Raw genomic sequence first — 18,312 nt, 5'->3', positions numbered from 1 at the left:
CTAACAGATACAAAACAAAACCCACCGTTAGAGAGCAGCTACCGGTAATAGTCTCTCTGCATAAACCAGCACCTGAATTTGACATCATCGTTGTCGCAAGGAGCCCTCCTTTTCTGTTTATGCAGAAAACGCAGATTCAGAGGTTGTAATTAATCGATCGGGTATGGCCGTTGGCAGACAGGAAGACATTAGACACCCCTTTTCCATATACAGGGAAAATGCTCCTGTTGACGCAGCAATGTATGTTTCCCATGGCAATCACAATGTTGATCAATCCCCTGTAGAGCAAGTGTCACTCACCGTCGCTACCACCGACGATCCTTCCCTTCCCGTATGGACTTTTCGCATGTGGTCCATTGGGCTCTTATCCTGCATCATGCTGTCTTTCATAAACCAGTTCTTTGCATATCGCATGGAGCCTCTCACCATTTCGCTTAGCATGGTGCAAATTGCTGCCGTACCGATTGGGCGCTTCATGGCTTGGGTTCTACCGACCCGCGTCCACTACTTGCCTTATTTTGATGCCAAGTTCTCTCTCAATCCAGGGCCTTTCAATGTGAAGGAGCATGTGCTCATCACCATCTTTGCCAATGCAGGGAGTGCTTTCGGTAATGGTTCCGCATATGGGGTCGGTATTGTTACCATTGTAAAGGCATTCTACCACCGTCATTTCTCTTTTGTTGTGGGCCTGCTCATCATCATCACAACTCAGGTATGACTACCCTCCCAGCCCATATTTGAGTGCATTTGAACTAATTAAAATATCATCTCTATGCCTCAAAATTAAGGTTGAATACAACACACAGCTCTTTTGAAGAATCCTTTATATCTTTATTGAGTAGTACTTTTGCTTCATTAACTTTATCATGGATGTAACTAGGTATTGAAGATCTTCAGATTTAAATCAATACAACGGAAACATGAGTCCCATGTAGTTTCATAGCTTATAATTGAACCATAACGCAAACGTCAATCCTATGTAGTTTCATAGCTTATCATCGAAACAAATTAAAAATGTTTAAGAAGATGTAATTATGAAAGTTAATGCCTGAAAGTACATCATAATTGAATGCGCCTGCATATTGTTTTAGTACCTCGAATTAAAATATGAAAAAGTTTCTAAATATAGGTAGATCAGGTGGCAATGGGCGGCTCTGGTTAAATATCGGCCTGCTAGGCCGCGTGTAGGTGGGCGTGACTGGCCCAGCCGGGGGCAATGGGCGCGGATCACCAGGCCTAGAACTAGGAGCATAACATCAAATTAATATAATATGTCATCGGCATATGTCAGTTCTAGCCTACTTGGATGTTGTCTAATATTGGGTAGTACGGCACGCCGCAAAACATGGGCAAACCGATTGCGTAATGCGTTTAATGCAGGTGCTAGGATATGGCTGGGCTGGACTTTTCTACAAGTATCTTGTCGAGCCTTCTCATATGTGGTGGCCTGGCACACTTGTGCAAGTATCATTGTTCAGGTAATTCCCCTCTAGAATTTAGTCTGTAACATCGATCGGCAATATACATGTCAAATGCACTCGGCGTCGCATAAACACTGTGTCCTATGCAGGACATTACATGAAAAAGAGCACAAAAAGGGACTCTCTAGAAGCCAATTCTTCTTGATCATGATGGCTGCAAGCTTCATCTACTATGCACTGCCAGGATATTTGTTCAGTACCTTAAGTTCAGTAGCAGTTTTGTGTTGGGCATTTCCAAAATCAGTCACCGCCCAACAGATAGGCTCAGGACTACAAGGGCTTGGAGTTGGCTCCATAAGTCTCGATTGGGCGGGTATCTCTTCATTCCTTTCAAGTCCTTTGGTTTCTCCCTTGTTTGCCACGGTCAATGTCGGCATCGGGTTCGTCATCATCGTCTATGTGCTGCTCCCCTCTGCCTACTGGAGCAATATGTATGATGCAAAGAAGTTTCCCATTTTCACCTCTCGGCTTTTCACAGAAAATGGGACGTTCTACAACATTACATCTATCCTGAACCCTGACTTTACTCTTAACCACACAGCTTATGAACAACAAGGCCAAGTGCACCTCAGCACTGCTTTTGCTTTTGCGTATGGCCTTGGATTTGCCACGGTGGCTGCTGCTCTGACGCATGTGATGCTGTTTCACGGCAAGTATGTCGTTACTTTGTATATTTGTGATGCATTTAACTCTGTTCTTGACATGAATTAATGGTGCTGGCTGCAATCTTACATACGTGAGTAGCTAATTAGTGCAGTCAACCATCACAAGAAGTTTTGGACACATTCTCACAATAATTCCCACATTCTGACCTACCTCAACATCATGAGCTTTTGTGAGGGAGGCACTGCATACCTAGCTAGGTACGATTGGGGGCAGGGGAGCGCCGCGGCCCAGTGCGGGGGCCGGCGGGCACCTGCCCCCAATCGTACCTAGCTAGGTATGCGGTGCCTCTCGAGCAAAAGCTCATGATGTTATGCATTGCATGAAAGCCGGAGGTTACCTGCCCCCAATCGTACCTAGCTATGTATGCGGTGCCTCTCCAACAGACGCTCATGATGTTATGAAGAAAACACTGAAAAAAGCTCCGTTTTCTTACATGACAAAATTTCTAAATCTTCTTGTGTATGAAACAGGGACATTTGGGAGAGGACCAAAGCAGCTTTAAATACACAACCAGATATCCATACAAGGCTAATGCAAAAATATCCTGGCATACCACAACCATGGTGGAACTATTTGCTCATTGCATCAATGGGTCTGTCTATTGTTGTTTGTGTGGTTTTCAAAGATGAAGTGCAACTGCCATGGTGGGGTTTACTGCTAGCATGTGCACTAGCCGCTATGTTTACTCTACCGATAGGGGTGATTGTTGCTACCACAAATCAGGTAAAGAGCTTGTTTCTCGCCGCATAGACTCCATATACAATCTGGCTTTAAACTTACAGCACTAAGCATATGCATTTACAAATGTGGCTATTATCCGTAGCAAGCTTGGCTTGAGACAGCTTGGCTAACTTACAGCAATAAGTATATGCATTTAGATGTATGTGGCTATAAGCATCATGCATCCATCACAAGCTTGGCTTTAGATGGTCGCCATGCTCCAAGTTAGTACTCAAATTTGACGTAAAGAGAGCGTGCACATAGGCCAAGCCAATGTCAGCTACTCTAACCCTGTTTACTGGATAGTTATGTCAATAGCTAATTTTTGTATACCTTGTGTATGTGATCATGAATTTACATGTGCTATCCAGTCTCCAGGCTTGAACGTCATAACAGAGTACATCATAGGCTATCTGCTTCCGGGAAAGCCAGTCGCTAACGTTCTATTCAAAGTGTATGGCTACATGAGCGTGATCCAGGCTCTTTCCTTCTTGGGAGACTTCAAGTTGGGTCACTATATGAAGGTGCCGCCTCGGTCAATGTTCATGGTTCAGGTTCGCCTGACCTAATTCCTGCAGTTTACTGCTAGCTTTTCTTATATTTTAGGTTGCAGATATAGTTAAGTAGACAATGCAAAAAGCATGATGTGGGTGCTTTCCAATTGCTTTTTCAGGTCATTGGCACAATAGTAGCAGGGGCTGTGAACATGGTAGTGGCATGGTGGATGCTAGGATCGATCAAAAACATATGCGATACCGAGAAGCTTCCAGCAAATAATCCTTGGACATGCCCTGGGGATGCGGTCTTTTTTGACGCATCCGTGATATGGGGGCTAGAGGGCCAAAGAAGATATTTGGGAGCCAAGGGATATACCCAAGTCTTAATTGGTTCTTCTTGGGAGGGGCAGTAGCGCCTTTGTTGGTATGGTTATGTCACAAAGCATTTCCCAGAGTGTGGTGGATCAGCAAGATACACATTCCAGTGATTTTGGGCGCAACGGCGATAATGCCGCCTGCGACGACAGTCAATTTGACATCATGGCTGCTGGTAGGGTTCATCTTCAACTACATTGTGTACAACTACCATAAGAGGTGGTGGAAGAGGTACAATTATGTGCTCTCGGCGGCGTTGGACGCAGGGCTCGCCTTTATGGCGGTGGGGTTGAATGTGGGCTTGGGGTATCCTGGTGTGGAATTGAATTGGTGGGGAACACAAGGGGAGCATTGCCCACTTGCTCAGTGCCCCATTGCCCCTGGGGTTGCCAGACCAGGACGTTGTACTGTTCAGCACTAGCTGCTGGCCTACCACCTTGTTTTGAAGCTCTTTGGCTAATTGGCTCACCTTCTTGAAATCTTAATCATCCAGATTTTGAAATTCTCCTCTAAAATTGTAGGACCTCGATTCTCCAAAAATCCTGCCATACAAATTATTGAAATTCTCCTTTACATTTTAGATTTAAAGGTGCAAAAATTTAAAGAATCTTCGTGAAACAACCTTAATATATACTCAATTTAGCATTTTTCTAAGTTTTTAGAAAAAAAATTATTTCAAGTATTTCCTATAGACGGTCAGCCTTTCAAGTTTTTCCATCAGAAGGCTTTCAAAATGGTAACAATAAAATTTAAACCCTACTTATAACTCTTGCCATTCAATTTCACAATGCGCCTACTATCGATATAGACAAAGCTAGGCAAGATGTATACATATTTGACGCAACATGCTCCTTTTTCATTTGAAGCTCAACGAGGATAAAAGACTCTCATGCGGTTAAATTTTGAGCACTAGTGCCTAGCGTAAGCCCTTGATGTTGAAGATGTTATTTTTTCCAAGGGCATTTGCTCATGCCACATCTGGCACTACCACTTGAAAAATATCACCAGTCAAAAGACTCGTTTATGCTCATCAAGTTCTTCTAATGCATTTTTAATATTGGTTTCTCTTGACAGATGGCTTACAATAAACTTGAAACGGAATTCACAACAACATTTTGTTTTTTAATACTATCCCCAATACTATAACACAAGAAGTTTTGGACAAGTTCTCACAATATTTCCCACATTGTGACATCATGAGCTTCTGCGAGGGAGGTGCCGCATACCTAGCTAGGTATGGGGTGCCTCTCGAGCAGAAGCTCATGATGTTATGCATTGTATGAAAAACACTGAGAAAGACTCCGTTTTCCTACTTGAGAAAATTTCTAAATCTTCTTGTGAGCTACACATGGCTAGGAAACTCCTCATCAAGCCATTTTATCAGGTGGTCTTGTTGGATCATTCCATTTGAAGTTTGCAGGCTTTAGCTATCCTTTGTTGTCAACGAACATATAGTGGTGCACACCAGGTAAACCTGCTGTTGTATGAATAGCATTATGCATGAGTTCCTCTTTGCTGCCTTCTTTCTCCATGTACTTCAAAAACGCACTAATTTCAATGACAAAATGTTGCATTGGATATGTATGTAATCACTACAAGCAAATACTACAGAAACGATGCCACCATCCTAGGCCAGGAATTAGCTCACTAACATCTTCCAAAACCCTTTCAAAAGCGTCACAATGTGGCAATATCAAATAAGAATGTGGATGGGTACCTTTCAAAACACTGCCAATTCTTGCAGCAACAATTGCTTCGATCCATGCCTTGGTAGCATCAGCAGGAACTACCGCCAGTGCAGCCTCGTCGAGGTCGATGAGGCCCAAAAGACTGGTCTGAGAGGATGTTAATATGCACTTCATGTACTCAAGTTGTTGCTCTCTCATCGTTACGAGCCACCATTAATCCATAACCCTTGAGGGGAAATATAAATTAAGTTTTATTACGAGGGGCAACACCGAAACGGTGTTGCTGCCCCTGCCTACAAATGTAAACAAGCATGCATCAATGATACAAGAGTTCAAGAGTCTCTCTCTCTCCATCTCTCTCTCTCTCTCTCTCTCTCTCTCTTCACTTATGAACTCCACTCACCACGTGACATGTTCATTTGGTCCCATAGGTCATATTTGACCTCCCAGCACGATAATAGAACTATCCATCTATCTATCTCTGTGTGTGTGTGTAACACCCATTACTTGATATCAACATGGTATCGATTCGACCCCTTCCTGGTAGCCTGATGCGCCCACCGTCTCGCTCCTGCTCACAATCAACACATCTTTGTTTGCCTCTTCTCTGTGTTTACGTAGATATTCAACGTCACGCTTCATTAACCAGTTCCCACACTAACCAGTTCCCACACTGACTACTTCATGCGCGTGCCATCATCCTCGCGAACATTGTGGCATCGTTATTCTTCCCTTTCAAATGGTGGCAACTCATCATCAGCAGAGCGATCTAATTATCATCTAAAGCTATCTCAACTCATAATTCATTTACTTCAATTAGGATACATTTCCCCTAACTCTCTAATCCAAGACAAGATATACAAACATTTAAATTCTTGTTGCACTCACCTTTGAACTTAGCTTACAAATCAAATACCTCATTTGGAACTGGCAACTACCTATCTTTGTGGCTATGTAAGGCAACAAAACTCCCAACTTGAGGCTATTCGTTTGTGAGACTCTTATTGTCATCGTCTTCACATAAGCTAGTAGGGGATACCGGCTGGGATAAAATAAAAAATTGGGATCATTATTTGGCTTGCAAAAGTTGAAGGGTGATGGTGATGGCAAGCGAAAGGCGAATGGTGCTGGTGGGCTTCGTAGCACGCACGAAGGAGACAAACGAGAGGAATGGAGGAGGCGAGCGAGGTACTCATTGAGGAGGTAGGCGCCAGCTGAACAGGTGGTAGGAGCTGGCAGCAGGCAACGGGGAGGGGTGCGCTGGAATGCTTTGGTCTTTTCTCTCAAATTACATAGAACAAACTCCAATCACCGAGTTGGGAGCATTGGAGTGGTGTACAACAGTCAAAAACTGGTCCAAACTCTCTGTTGGGTTGGTTCATCTCTCGTGCAGATGATTTTTAAAAGTTGAAGCAGGCTGGGAGCAAAAATTGTATTGGGAGTGGAGGGGGAGTGGAAGCATCTCACTAATGAATGAATAAAAGGTGGCAAGAGCCAATAGGTAGATTAGAGAGATAATGAATAAAAGCCATTATGGATGCAAGTTCCATTGCAAAATCGCATACATCCTACAAACTTGACCTTCTCACAATTACAAATTATCGCTCTTGAGCTATTTGCATGAAAATGTTACTCATTCATGGCCATCTTTGGGACGTCGCAAATGGAATGACTCCATGCCCGGCTCCTATAATTCTCGTAGGTACTACCGCAAACACACCTCCTACAAATGAGGCTGACATTACTACATGGCATAAGGGTGATGATAAAGCAATGTCCCACATAATGTTATGTTTAGGTAGTATATAAATACAATTAGTACATCGACTACTCACCTCTCATGCAATTTGGGAACGCTTAAAAGCAATATATGCACATACTGACATAGCCTTGCAAGTGTCTGCTCAATGTAAATTAGTAAGTCTCTCTTTTTTTTTATGAAGGCACAATTGCTACTATTCTAGACGAGTGGTAAAGTTTGCTCAATGAAGTTACCACTTCAGGTTTAAAATTTAATGATGCACAAATAACTACTATGCTAACTGCGGCTCCCACCCACAGGGACTTCATTTGTTGCCACCCAAAGTAGCATAGTTGATCTGACACTACCAATACTTATTGGTTGTTTACTCCAAAAAGACATTGTGCATCAAAATGCAAGTTCATCTCTCTCTAGGTCTTCTACAACCAACTGTATCCCACTACCCCACTTGTGATGTATGCTAGAAATTCTAAAACAACTTCACCTTCCCTAGAAAGAAGGAACTATATCCTGGAGAGATCGTGCTTCCACTTCACAATCTTCCAACGCACCTTTATCATCACAAACAATCTTCAAGAATTCCATCAACCTCACCCCAAGCGAGGAACATCACATGCACATGTTGCTTTAAGCCAAGACACTACAAGGAAGATTGTTGGAAGCATGCTTTTGACAAACAAAAAGCTCATGCAAATGCTTTAGCCAATTCACACCTTCCAGGAGAAGGGGAATGTTGGAAATATGAATTAAGTTTTATTACGAGGTGCAAAACCAAAACGGTGGTGCTACCTTGCCTATAAGTGTAAACAAACACATCAATAATAAAAGAGTTCAAGCATCTGTGTGTATGTGTGTGTGTGTGTGTGTGTGTGTGTGTGTGTGTGTGTGTGTGTGTGTGTGTGATGCCATCTCTCTCTGTATGTGTGTATAACCCGCATTACTTAATATCAACACCCTACACCTGGAGAGGTAATTTCCTTGAACATGACGGTTGAGAAAGAGAGCGCCCACTACCTGCTCCCCTCAACTCCATAATTCTCTCTCCATATCCTCTCTCTCCTCTCTCTCTCTCTCTCTCTCTCTCTCTCTCTCTCTCAGAAGTGTGTGCCTTTTTTATATATAGCAAATTAAGAGCCTTGTTCCACCAAAGAGTTAGAGGGGATCCATTGCAAGCTTAGTTTGCGTTATAATTATTTTCCATCCCTTTTTGCTTGTGGGTTGAAGTAGAGGCTATCAACAAACAACACTAGCGAGAGTTACGCTCAAACTCTTCAAAAGTCTCACGGATCTATAGCTGCTCATAATCGTGTACTGTTTGCAGCCTGTGCAAGTGAATCCCTACAAGTTACTAAATGCAAACATTTTATAGTGGCTGCAGTAAGTATTGCAACTCCCATAGGCTCTGCAACCACTTGGCGTGACTGCGAGGTTTCCAACACTCCAAACCATCCATCCCCTGTACCCCCTGGGTGTGACGGGGCTCTAAGGAAATTAACAAGCATTCCATTAGCTACTATGTAGGCTTGGGTATGAGCCACTAGGGAAGAACTGGTCCTATCTTGGTAGCAACAAAGATCCTTACAATCCTACAATGCTAATCGTTCTCTTTATGCTTAAAAGAGTACAACCCTTTGAGTAGCAAATCTCAAGGCTTCTTTCCCATGTTTAAGAGGTTCGGCTATTGGATTTCCTCCTCTATCTTGAAACCTCTACTAACTAATTCCAAGATAATGTTGAAAGTTAACCAGCTTATTAATTAGTCTATGCGTCCATAGAATGATGACATCGGGATATCATTTTCCCACTTTCCACATCGCACTCACCCAAAATCTCTTTTGAATCCTAAATTACCACACTATTCCGACATTAAAAATATTGCTTAATTAGTTTATTTCATATGTTATTTAAAACATTGAAAGAAAGTCTCAAAGAATGTGCACTCCACTTTATCCAAGATATGCACTTGGTTTCAAACTTCTCTCAAAAGCCTTCACAAAACGTAAGTACATTAGACCTTCAAACCTCGATCCCTTTGCCTTCACAAAACGTAAGTACATTAGACCTTCAAACTTCTCTCAAAAGCCTTCACAAAACGTAAGTACATTAGACCTTCAAACCTCGATCCCTTTGCATACACAATATAAATTATTGCAAATTTAAGCATTCAAACTTCTGCTCACCAAGGTAAGAAAACTACGTAAAATAGTATTGGATGTTGAGTCCACTATTGCATACATTTATCACAGAAAGAACAGAGCGAGAAGAGAGAGGCAATGGAAAGCGCACGCGCACACACACAGATTTTGGGTCCAAGGTATGTCATGCATATGTATGTGATAATATGCGCAAGTATATCTTCGATAATACTTCTTATCTTTAACAAAGAAAGCAAGATATTGTCGCATATCCCACCCGTCGTGTATATCTTGTCACCTTGCTTTTCTTGGACTCCAATTCATCTCCCAAAGTTCTCCATCTCCATCTTTGTGAAGCTCCATGTGTAACGGTATTTATGTCTTGGGACCCAATGGTCAACACCTATCACATCTCAGAAAGAGATGGAGCCAAGACTAAAATGTTAATCATGGGAAGCAAGTGACTCAACTAGGGCATGGAGGCATGATAAGAGGTTGTCAATCTCTTGTCTCAAGACAATACAATCCACTTTGATGATCAATGTGCTTTCTATCTATAGAAAATGTGGAATCCTCCCTCTAATCCTTTCACAAATCCACATGCAAATCAACTCCAAACGACTTCAAACTCAATAGGGTGTAAGCATGTTAACGTGTCATTGAAAATGTTGTTTGGGACAATGCTAGGTAGTAGTGCTTATTAGCATATGTTGAAAAGCCAAAACAATGTCCATTTCAATAAAAATGTCCATAAACAATTATTATCCGTTCAAATGAGGCCTCTTTTTCGATTACTAGAGTTTTGGGGTCATGGACTTTCTCAGCTCTCTCTCTCTCTCTCTCTCTCTCTCTCTCTCTCTCTCTCTCTCTCTCTCTCTCTCTCTCTCTCTCTCTCTCTAGCTGGCCTTGACCTGTCCTCCTATCTATTTTTCCCCTTCTCCTCCCATTTCCATAGAGCTATGGAGAACCATACAACAATATTTCCACTAGCTCCAATGTTGGATATGCAGACAACATGCTCAATGTTGGTCAGTGAATTGTCAATGTTAACTTAAGATGCATGCATATATGACATTTAAGTGATTTCAAGTAATTAATGCTTTATGCTTGTTTGTAGTCCTCAAGAGAAACTTGCAAAAGGGAGCCATTATAGGTGATGAATCACAACTCCCAAGATCCATCTCTTTTTGTGATCAGGAAATACGAGAGAGAAACAAGGAGGAAACAGAGGGAGCATAAACAGATGCAGGGTGAGCAAGGACATCATGCCCTCAATGATGAGGAGAAAAAGAAGATAACCTCCGAGTTGTGATAGCTTTCAAGAGGAGGACTAAAGGTTTTGAGACAAAAGTAAAATGGGAAATCTGGAATCTAGTTGTTGAAAATCCTGTTGTTCAGGCAATCCAGGAACATTCCTTAATGGAGGAGGCTCCTATACAGAGCTCAATTGTCTCCAATGTCCGCAACACATTTCTCACATTTACTACTTTCAAGCAGCCAAGTTCTTATGAGGAGTTGTTTTTGAAGAATGCAGTGTTGCAGATGATGTTGAATTCAAAGGATAACATGCCTATTGCAAAAATCTCAAGCGTCCTTAAAGTCGCCCCTCGCTCCTTGCACAAAACAAAATCACGGATGAAGCCTGTTATCAATGGTGGATTGTTTTCATTGGCCGCATGTCACAAGAAACACCGTCATAGCCCTATCATAGACAAAATCAAGGAATTGGTCCACACATTTTGGAGAGAGGAGACTCGCGTATTCCCGAACAAGAAGGATGTTTTTTGAAAGAGAATGGGGAGGAAAAGCTACAGAACACACCTTGTGCACCTCCTGCATGAGCCTCATGTGATCAAGCCAATTGATATGCCATAACTTTGGTATTCAATGCATGGCATCTCTAGTGTATAATAACTTCTATCGTCTGATAAGTATCATACTATTCTATAGTCTTATAATGGTATCCACATTGTGCATGCTGGTCAGCATACTGTGTGAGCAGGTCAACACATTGTCTATGCTAGTTAGTACATACCTAGTATGCTTGTTACACGTACTAGTTAGCACACTGAGGATGCTTGTTAACACACTGTATATGATAGAACTTTACCATGTCAAGTATGCCACTTAGCATACTCATCATGCTAATTAACATACCTACTTAGCACACATGCTATTTAGTTTAACATACCTCATATGCTAGTTGCCACTGATTATGCTAGTTAATTAGCATACATAGTATGGCAGTTAGCATACCTAGTATACTAGTAAACACATTGTGTCTGCTAGTTAGCATTTCTAATGTGCTAACTAGCAATTAACACATAGTGTATGCTGCTTAGTATACTTATCATGCTAATTAACATACCTAGTTAGCACACATGCTATTCAGTTTAGCATGCTAGCTGGCACTGAGTGTGCTATTTAGCATACATAGTATGCTAGTTAGCACACCTAGTATGCTAGTTATCATACCCAATATGCTACTAAACACAATGTGCTGGCTAGTTAGAACTTTTAATATGCTAGCTAGCAATTAACACAATGTGTATGCTACTTAGCATGCTCACCATGCTAAATAACATACCTAGTTAGCACACATGATCTTCAATTTAGCATACCTCATATGCTAGTTGGCACTGAGTATGATATCTAGCATACCTAGTATGCTAGTAAACACAATGTGTCTGCATTTCTAATATGCTAGCTAGCAATTAACACAATGTGTATGCTACTTAGCATAATCACCATGCTAATTGACATACCTAATTAGCAAACATGATATTCAATTTAGCATACATCATATGCTAGTTGGCACTAATTATGCTAGTTAGCATACCTAGTAAGCTAGTATACACAGTGTGTCTGCTAGTTTGCATTTCTTAAATGCTAACTAGCAATTAACACAATGTGTATGCTACTTAGAAGACTCACCATGCTAATTAACATACCTAGTTAGCACACATGCTATTCAGTTTAGCATACCTCATATGCAAGTCGGCTTTGAGTTTGCTAGTTAACATACCTAGTATGCTAGTAAGCACAATGTGTCTACTAGTTAGCATTTCTTATATACTAACTAGCATAATGAGTAAGATGGAGGCTAGCACCCTCCATGCTAGTTAGCTTACGTTACCTAATATACTAATTAGCATACTGGTATTCTGGCTAACAAACCGTATGCTAGTGAGAATACCCAATAGGCTAATTAGCATAGCCAATTTTCTCATTAGCATATTGGGAATGTAAGCTAACACACTTTGTATTCTAATGATCATTCAAAGATGCTCACTAGAATAGTGGGTGTGCTTGTTAACATACCTGGTATGCTAGTAGTTAGCATTCCGGGTATACTTGTCAGAGTAATGTATATGCTAGTTAGCATACCCGGTATGCTAGTTAGCATAGTTTGTATGCCACTAACTTTTCTTGTTAACACATTGTTAACATATTGAGTGTGGTGGTTAACACATTGATTTGTTTTGAAGAGCATGTTGGATATCCTAGTTAGCATTCTGTACATCGCAGCTAGCATTCTGGGAGCATAAGTTGATCATTTATGGATATTGGAGGTTTAATTGTTTTACATGTTCAAAGAGAAGCATCCAAATTGCAAGATTGGCATGAGAATGTTTGAGATGTTGAAGCCATTCTTTTGTAGGCAGCTGAAGGATAGATACACATGCTATTGTGCATACCATATGCAAATGTCCTTTCTAAAGGACACATTAAACCACATGCGCTCTCATGCTTTTGGTTTGCATGAAGCAGGTTGCAACTGTGTATGGAGTATTTGTGCTACGAGAAACAACATTAGCATGGGTTGTGAAGCTTCACATCACACGTTCAAAGGTGTCACACAACTGTGGGAGTCAGTTCTCTATCCAAAGCAACCAGATGCAGGTTTTCATAAAAGGGAATCTCTGATGGGAGATTGCAAGATTTGTGAAAAGTGAAGAGGATGGAGTTATGCTGCTTGGAGATAGCATATCCAGGTAAGAGTATTACTGTGAAAGTATTTGCATATGTAGAAGCAAAAGACAAGCATGGAAACAACAAAAAAAATAAAAGATCTATTGCATAAAGAAATGCAGTGCTGGGAGTTCCTTCAACTCTTGAAGTCCAAGTTGAAGATCTTCATCACTCATAACTATATAGCTCGATGGCAAGCACAACAATTCAAGGACTGTCTACTTAGGTTTCCAGATGATGTGGTGGTTTCATTTGTTGATTTTGCAAAGAATTATGCCTTCAAGGAGCAAAATGAGATTCAGTCAATGAATTGGCAATCTAGTCAAGTAACCATTTTTGTACACGTACTGTACTACTGCAAAGGAAGGGGAGGTAGTAAAAATGATCCACTTCTTCATATCAGATAAGGTGCATGACCCATTGTTTGTGCAACATTGCCTCATGCTACACTGTGATTGGTTCCAACAAGAGGGTGTGAATCCTAAACAGCATTGGGTGTGGTCCGATGGTCCGGCCTCACAGTTCAAGGGCGCCATGCCTTTCTATTTTGTTGCAAGATATGGTGGATTGAAAGGGATCGGGATGAGCCGGTTCTTCTTCGGATCAAGGCATGGCAAGGGAGAGCACAATGGTGTAGGAGCAGTTGTGGAAAGTACCTTGACCCATGAACAGTTGAAGCCTAATGGAGCTATTCTAAAGTGTGCAGCATATGTGGTTTCTTATTGCAAAGCCAACCTATCAAGGATGTGAACAGATAAGTCAAATGGAATTGTGCCACTATTAGGGAAACTCGCTCTTTGCATCCTTTCCATGGTCACAACTTACAAGATCCAACTTCCTTGCAACAAGACCATTGGCATGCTTCTGTGATGCATGCAAGCACTCAAATTGGAATCTCTATGTCTGTGAGGTCCCCTCCCCGTCTCACCATGACGGAACTGGAGGACACCTGACGGTCGCTAGATCCTATGCGGAAGCAAACAAAAATTCGCTAAGTAGAAAAGAAGACCAGTAGATGGTCTATCCTCAGCTTCCAGGAGGAGAAGTAACCTCAGTGCCTTTTTTCCCATAATTTTTAGAGGCACGTACACCGAGTTCCTTCCGCTCTGGCGTAATGAGCTATCTAATGATGTACTCTATTGCGCAGGGTAGAGAGTTCCCGACTAATCGGGACCACCCGTCTCGTAGGCTTTGGCAACCTGAGCCAAGCCCCCACTTCCCACCCCGCACTCACACAGAGTCTTTGTGTGGCCTAATTACTAACACATTGTTGTTCAACACTTAGGGTTCTTTTTTATATTTCCTCAACACAAGTTCGTTAAGACAGCCCTTCAAACATTGTTAAATTGGCACCAAAACATATCTTTCCTAGGGAAATACTCAACAAACAATACTTCATTAAAAATTCCAATGTCTTGGAGTCGTGAGGACCTCAGCGAGTGTTAACTCCACCCATTGTCAACTGGCCACCCATACAACCAGTCCATGATTCCACCCAATTCATGGAGTAACTCTCCGGGTAAAAATCATGTATCCACCTCATAGAAAGCAAGCCACGGACATATCCACCGCATAGAAAGCAAGTCGTGGATTTAGCTCCTGCGATAACTTCGCGAGCTACCGCCCTGTGATCAGTAGGGGGTTCAAACTAAATCGACATTGGAATAATGAATGAAACTTGTGAGATAGTTTTTCCTACCAACCATTCTTTCCTACCTTCAAGCAGTCTTTCCATAAAGCAATTCTTTTCTATTTACTTCAAACTTAAATTTAGATAAAATCTTTTTTTCAAAAAACCAATGCCGTTGTCTCAGTTGGATTTCCAACATAGTTTGGAGAATTTAACATTCCTAAGTTATCGTAATGCAATGTTTATGTAAAATACAAAAATTAAATTCATTCAACCTCATGAATTTCCTCCTCGATGCCTCGTGAGATGGCTAGATTTTCTTCTCTCATCAGTGCTTTACTGTTGTTCACCATGTTGCTAGTTCCCGCCTCGCGGCCATTAGCACCACCAAACCGGGTTCTCTTGGAGGCCATATCTCACTACTAGGATTAGTTCTTTCGGAGAAACAACAAAGTAGGCATAATTCCCACAACAAACAATGAGAAAACTTGACAAGGAATAACCTTATTCTTACACATAATGCTAGATTAAATGAAAAGCCTTCACAACTGCAAGTATGCAAGCTAATTCAAGGATGCAGTGAGATGATTATGCCTTAATTACTCATAAACTCGTCCTAAGAATATCATAACCAAAACTTCCGTCGTATGCAACATGAGATCAAGATTAATATATTAATTAGATGCATCATTATAACATAAAATGGTAGAATGCAAATACCCAATATAATAGATGATTAATTTCCACAAAATCATACACAATTTGCTAATGCAACACAATACCCTAGTTGTACTTTTTTTTTGTATGCAAGAAGTCTCATAATCATGTCCTAATTTCATGGGAAAATCAAGGATTTAATTCCTTGATTAATCCTCAATTTGGGTGCACAAAAAGTCTCACCATATCTTAGAGAATCATAGGTGAAGAGCTTTACAACATAACTATGCACAACATGCATAACTGACAATGGTGATTATATGCATAAACTCATGCTTAATTAAAGGAAAACTAACTATCTTCAAGAAGCAAGGTGCTCCTTAACCCAACAATGGAAATACAATCAATGGATGGAAACCATTGACAATATCCCACATATAATAGAGAATAGATTATTTAATGTTGTAGCCAGCTAGCATAATTAAGCTCGACATAGGAATCCTCTAGAGAAAAAAGGCTATGGAGCAATAGGATTAACATAAATATAATTAAATTTCCCTTAATTAAGACCTCCTTTGTGTGTTATGTGATGTAGAAAGGCTTCACAAAAGATTGATCTAGCAGCAGCACTTCCTTACTCTGTCTTAGGAATTGTGTGTAAAATTGGGTGGGAATGCTCCTTATATAGGCTTCTAGGGTTGTGATGGCCAAGGCATGCCCATATCTCCCTTGCTCGCCCCCTCTTGCCAAAAGAAGAAGTAGAGGTGTCACAACCCTCTCACTAACCACTAGAGGTGTCCCCTTTTACCTAATTAAGTGATACACCTCTCTAGTCCATACTTAGCCTCCATGCCACACTTCCATACTTGACCCAACACTTGGCACAAGGCTACCTATACACATGACCCATGGCCATACATGATGGGGTTACATGCCTATGCATACCCATGCATGCACATCCTCATACATGCCATACACATACCTTAGGAAATGCTAACCTTAGGATAACTTGATCTATACTAACCCAAATTCAATTCTGAAAACTTGCTAACTCGAAACAGATGTGCAGGTAACAGATACGACTACCTGCCACAAATAGCAGCTTTCAGCATCCGGATCCTATTTTTATGGAAATCTGGGTCGGTGCACAGTTTGACGAGCCAGTCGATCCTAGACCATGCCGGGGGTCAAAAACTTTCTATTTTTGGAAATTTTTCACAAAAACTAAATTTACCAAAATTAAAAGTGATATAAGGATCACAACTCAAAAATGATATCTGATCACTGAAACTGGCTAAAAATGGCATCTTTTACCAAACTGATAATTAGACTTAAAATTGTACATAGGTAACTCTCTTCTAGGGCAGGTAGAGACCTTACATTCTACCCAACGTGAAAGAATTGAGATGCCCTCATCTCAAGGGTAAGTCTGGGTAATCCTTTTGAAGTGTTAGTTGATCTTCCCACGTTGCGTCTTCTTCTGGAAAATCCTTCCACTTGACTAGATGTTCGATGATGTTCCTATTCCTTAGTTTTCTTTCCCGCATCTCAATGATATAATGAGGTTGTAGCTCGAGAACGCCTTGAGTAGGAATAACAACTTGCTCTGCATCTACAAGACGATCGGGATTGGGAATATAGGGTTTAAGCAAACTCACATGAAAAACGTCATGAAATTTAAGGTTTGAGGGTAACTGGAACTTGTAAACTTGGTCACTTACAACCTTTACAATCTCATAAGGTCCACAGTATCTTGGGCTAAGCTTCTTGAATTTTCCCAAGGATAGATTACTCCTCTTGGGTCTAACCCTGAGAAATACTTTGTCCCCTAACTCAAAAGTTCTTTCAGATATTTTCTTGTCTGCATAATGCTTCTGTCTTTCTTGAGCTACTTGAATATCCTTGCGAATTTCCCTAGTCTGCGCTTCCATGTCTTCTAACATTTTCTTTGAGGCTTCCACTTTAATAGTTAGATCAGAAAATTTCAGTGGAGCTATACACTCTTGTCCATAGAGTGCCTTGAATGGTGACATTCCTATGCTTCTATGATCAAAAAAAATTTAAGCATATTCTACTAAAGGAAGATATTGAATCCATTTCCTTGGCTCTTGTGAACAGTAAGCTCTAAGAATATCTTCGATTACTTAGTTCACCCTTTCAGTCTGCCCGTCGGTCTGAGGATGATATGTTGTATGAAGCATAGCTAAGTTCCAATTGCTTGAAAAAGAGAATTCCAAAACTTTGAAGTAAACTTCGCATCTCTATCACTGACGATTCTTCTCGGTAAACCGTGAAGTCTAAAGATTTCCTTGATGAAAACCCTACTGATGTCAGAAGCACTGTAGGTCGTCTTGACAGGTATCAAGTGAGCCACCTTAGTGAGCATATTCACAACCACAAATACAAAATTGTAGCCTCCGACAGAAGGTAATCCGGTGACAAAATCCATACTGATACACTCCCATTTCATTTGAGGTATATCAAGAGGTTTGAGTTCCCCGAGAAGCTTGATTCGCTGGCCAAAAATAGCTTCTTTTGACTACATACAAGGTTTTTGCATACCCTGGGTGTCCAGAAGTCGAGCTATCATGAGCCTCAAATAAAATTTCTTTCTTTAGTGATGGATCCCCTAGGTATATCAAGTCTTTGACCAAGATAAAGAAATTCCCCTTGAAGAGAATAGTCTTTAGCCGGTCTAGAAGTTACTTTAGGTCCTTCGCCTTGTTGAA

The 18,312-nt window shown here is 41.1% G+C and overlaps 2 protein-coding genes and 1 pseudogene across 2 annotated transcripts; 2 read left to right on the top strand and 1 right to left on the bottom strand.

Annotated features, from left to right (window-relative positions):
• The first annotated feature begins 163 nt into the window (after window positions 1–163).
• On the top strand, window positions 164–3,777 carry LOC147429024 (oligopeptide transporter 4-like). The gene is made up of 6 exons (XM_086495220.1): window positions 164–712; window positions 1,381–1,478; window positions 1,571–2,134; window positions 2,618–2,870; window positions 3,239–3,421; window positions 3,541–3,777. Exons 1-6 carry the CDS (start codon window positions 164–166, stop codon window positions 3,775–3,777), a joined length of 1,884 nt encoding a protein of 627 aa, XP_086351346.1.
• Window positions 3,778–3,857: 80 nt separating this feature from the next.
• LOC147429023 (oligopeptide transporter 3 pseudogene) lies at window positions 3,858–4,160 on the top strand (annotated as a pseudogene).
• A 12,835-nt stretch (window positions 4,161–16,995) lies between these two features.
• LOC147429022 (uncharacterized) lies at window positions 16,996–17,616 on the bottom strand. Its single transcript, XM_086494969.1, has one exon. The coding sequence runs from the start codon at window positions 17,614–17,616 to the stop codon at window positions 16,996–16,998; it is 621 nt and encodes a 206-aa protein (XP_086351095.1).
• Window positions 17,617–18,312: the final 696 nt, after the last annotated feature.

The sequence above is a fragment of the Adiantum capillus-veneris genome, chromosome 22 (assembly GCF_014529385.1).
Source record: "Adiantum capillus-veneris isolate H3 chromosome 22, ASM1452938v2, whole genome shotgun sequence".
NCBI lineage: Eukaryota > Viridiplantae > Streptophyta > Polypodiopsida > Polypodiales > Pteridaceae > Adiantum > Adiantum capillus-veneris.
This window is presented reverse-complemented; position numbering and strand designations above follow the sequence as displayed.

Coding starts and splice junctions, on each gene's coding strand:
- LOC147429024 (XM_086495220.1), top strand. CDS start 164: ATGGCCGTTGGCAGACAGGAAGACATTAGACACCCCTTTTCCATATAC. Junction 1,479..1,570: donor GTGCAAGTATCATTGTTCAG/GTAATTCCCCTC, acceptor TGTCCTATGCAG/GACATTACATGAAAAAGAGC. Junction 3,422..3,540: donor GGTCAATGTTCATGGTTCAG/GTTCGCCTGACC, acceptor TTGCTTTTTCAG/GTCATTGGCACAATAGTAGC.
- LOC147429022 (XM_086494969.1), bottom strand. CDS start 17,616: ATGTCACCATTCAAGGCACTCTATGGACAAGAGTGTATAGCTCCACTG.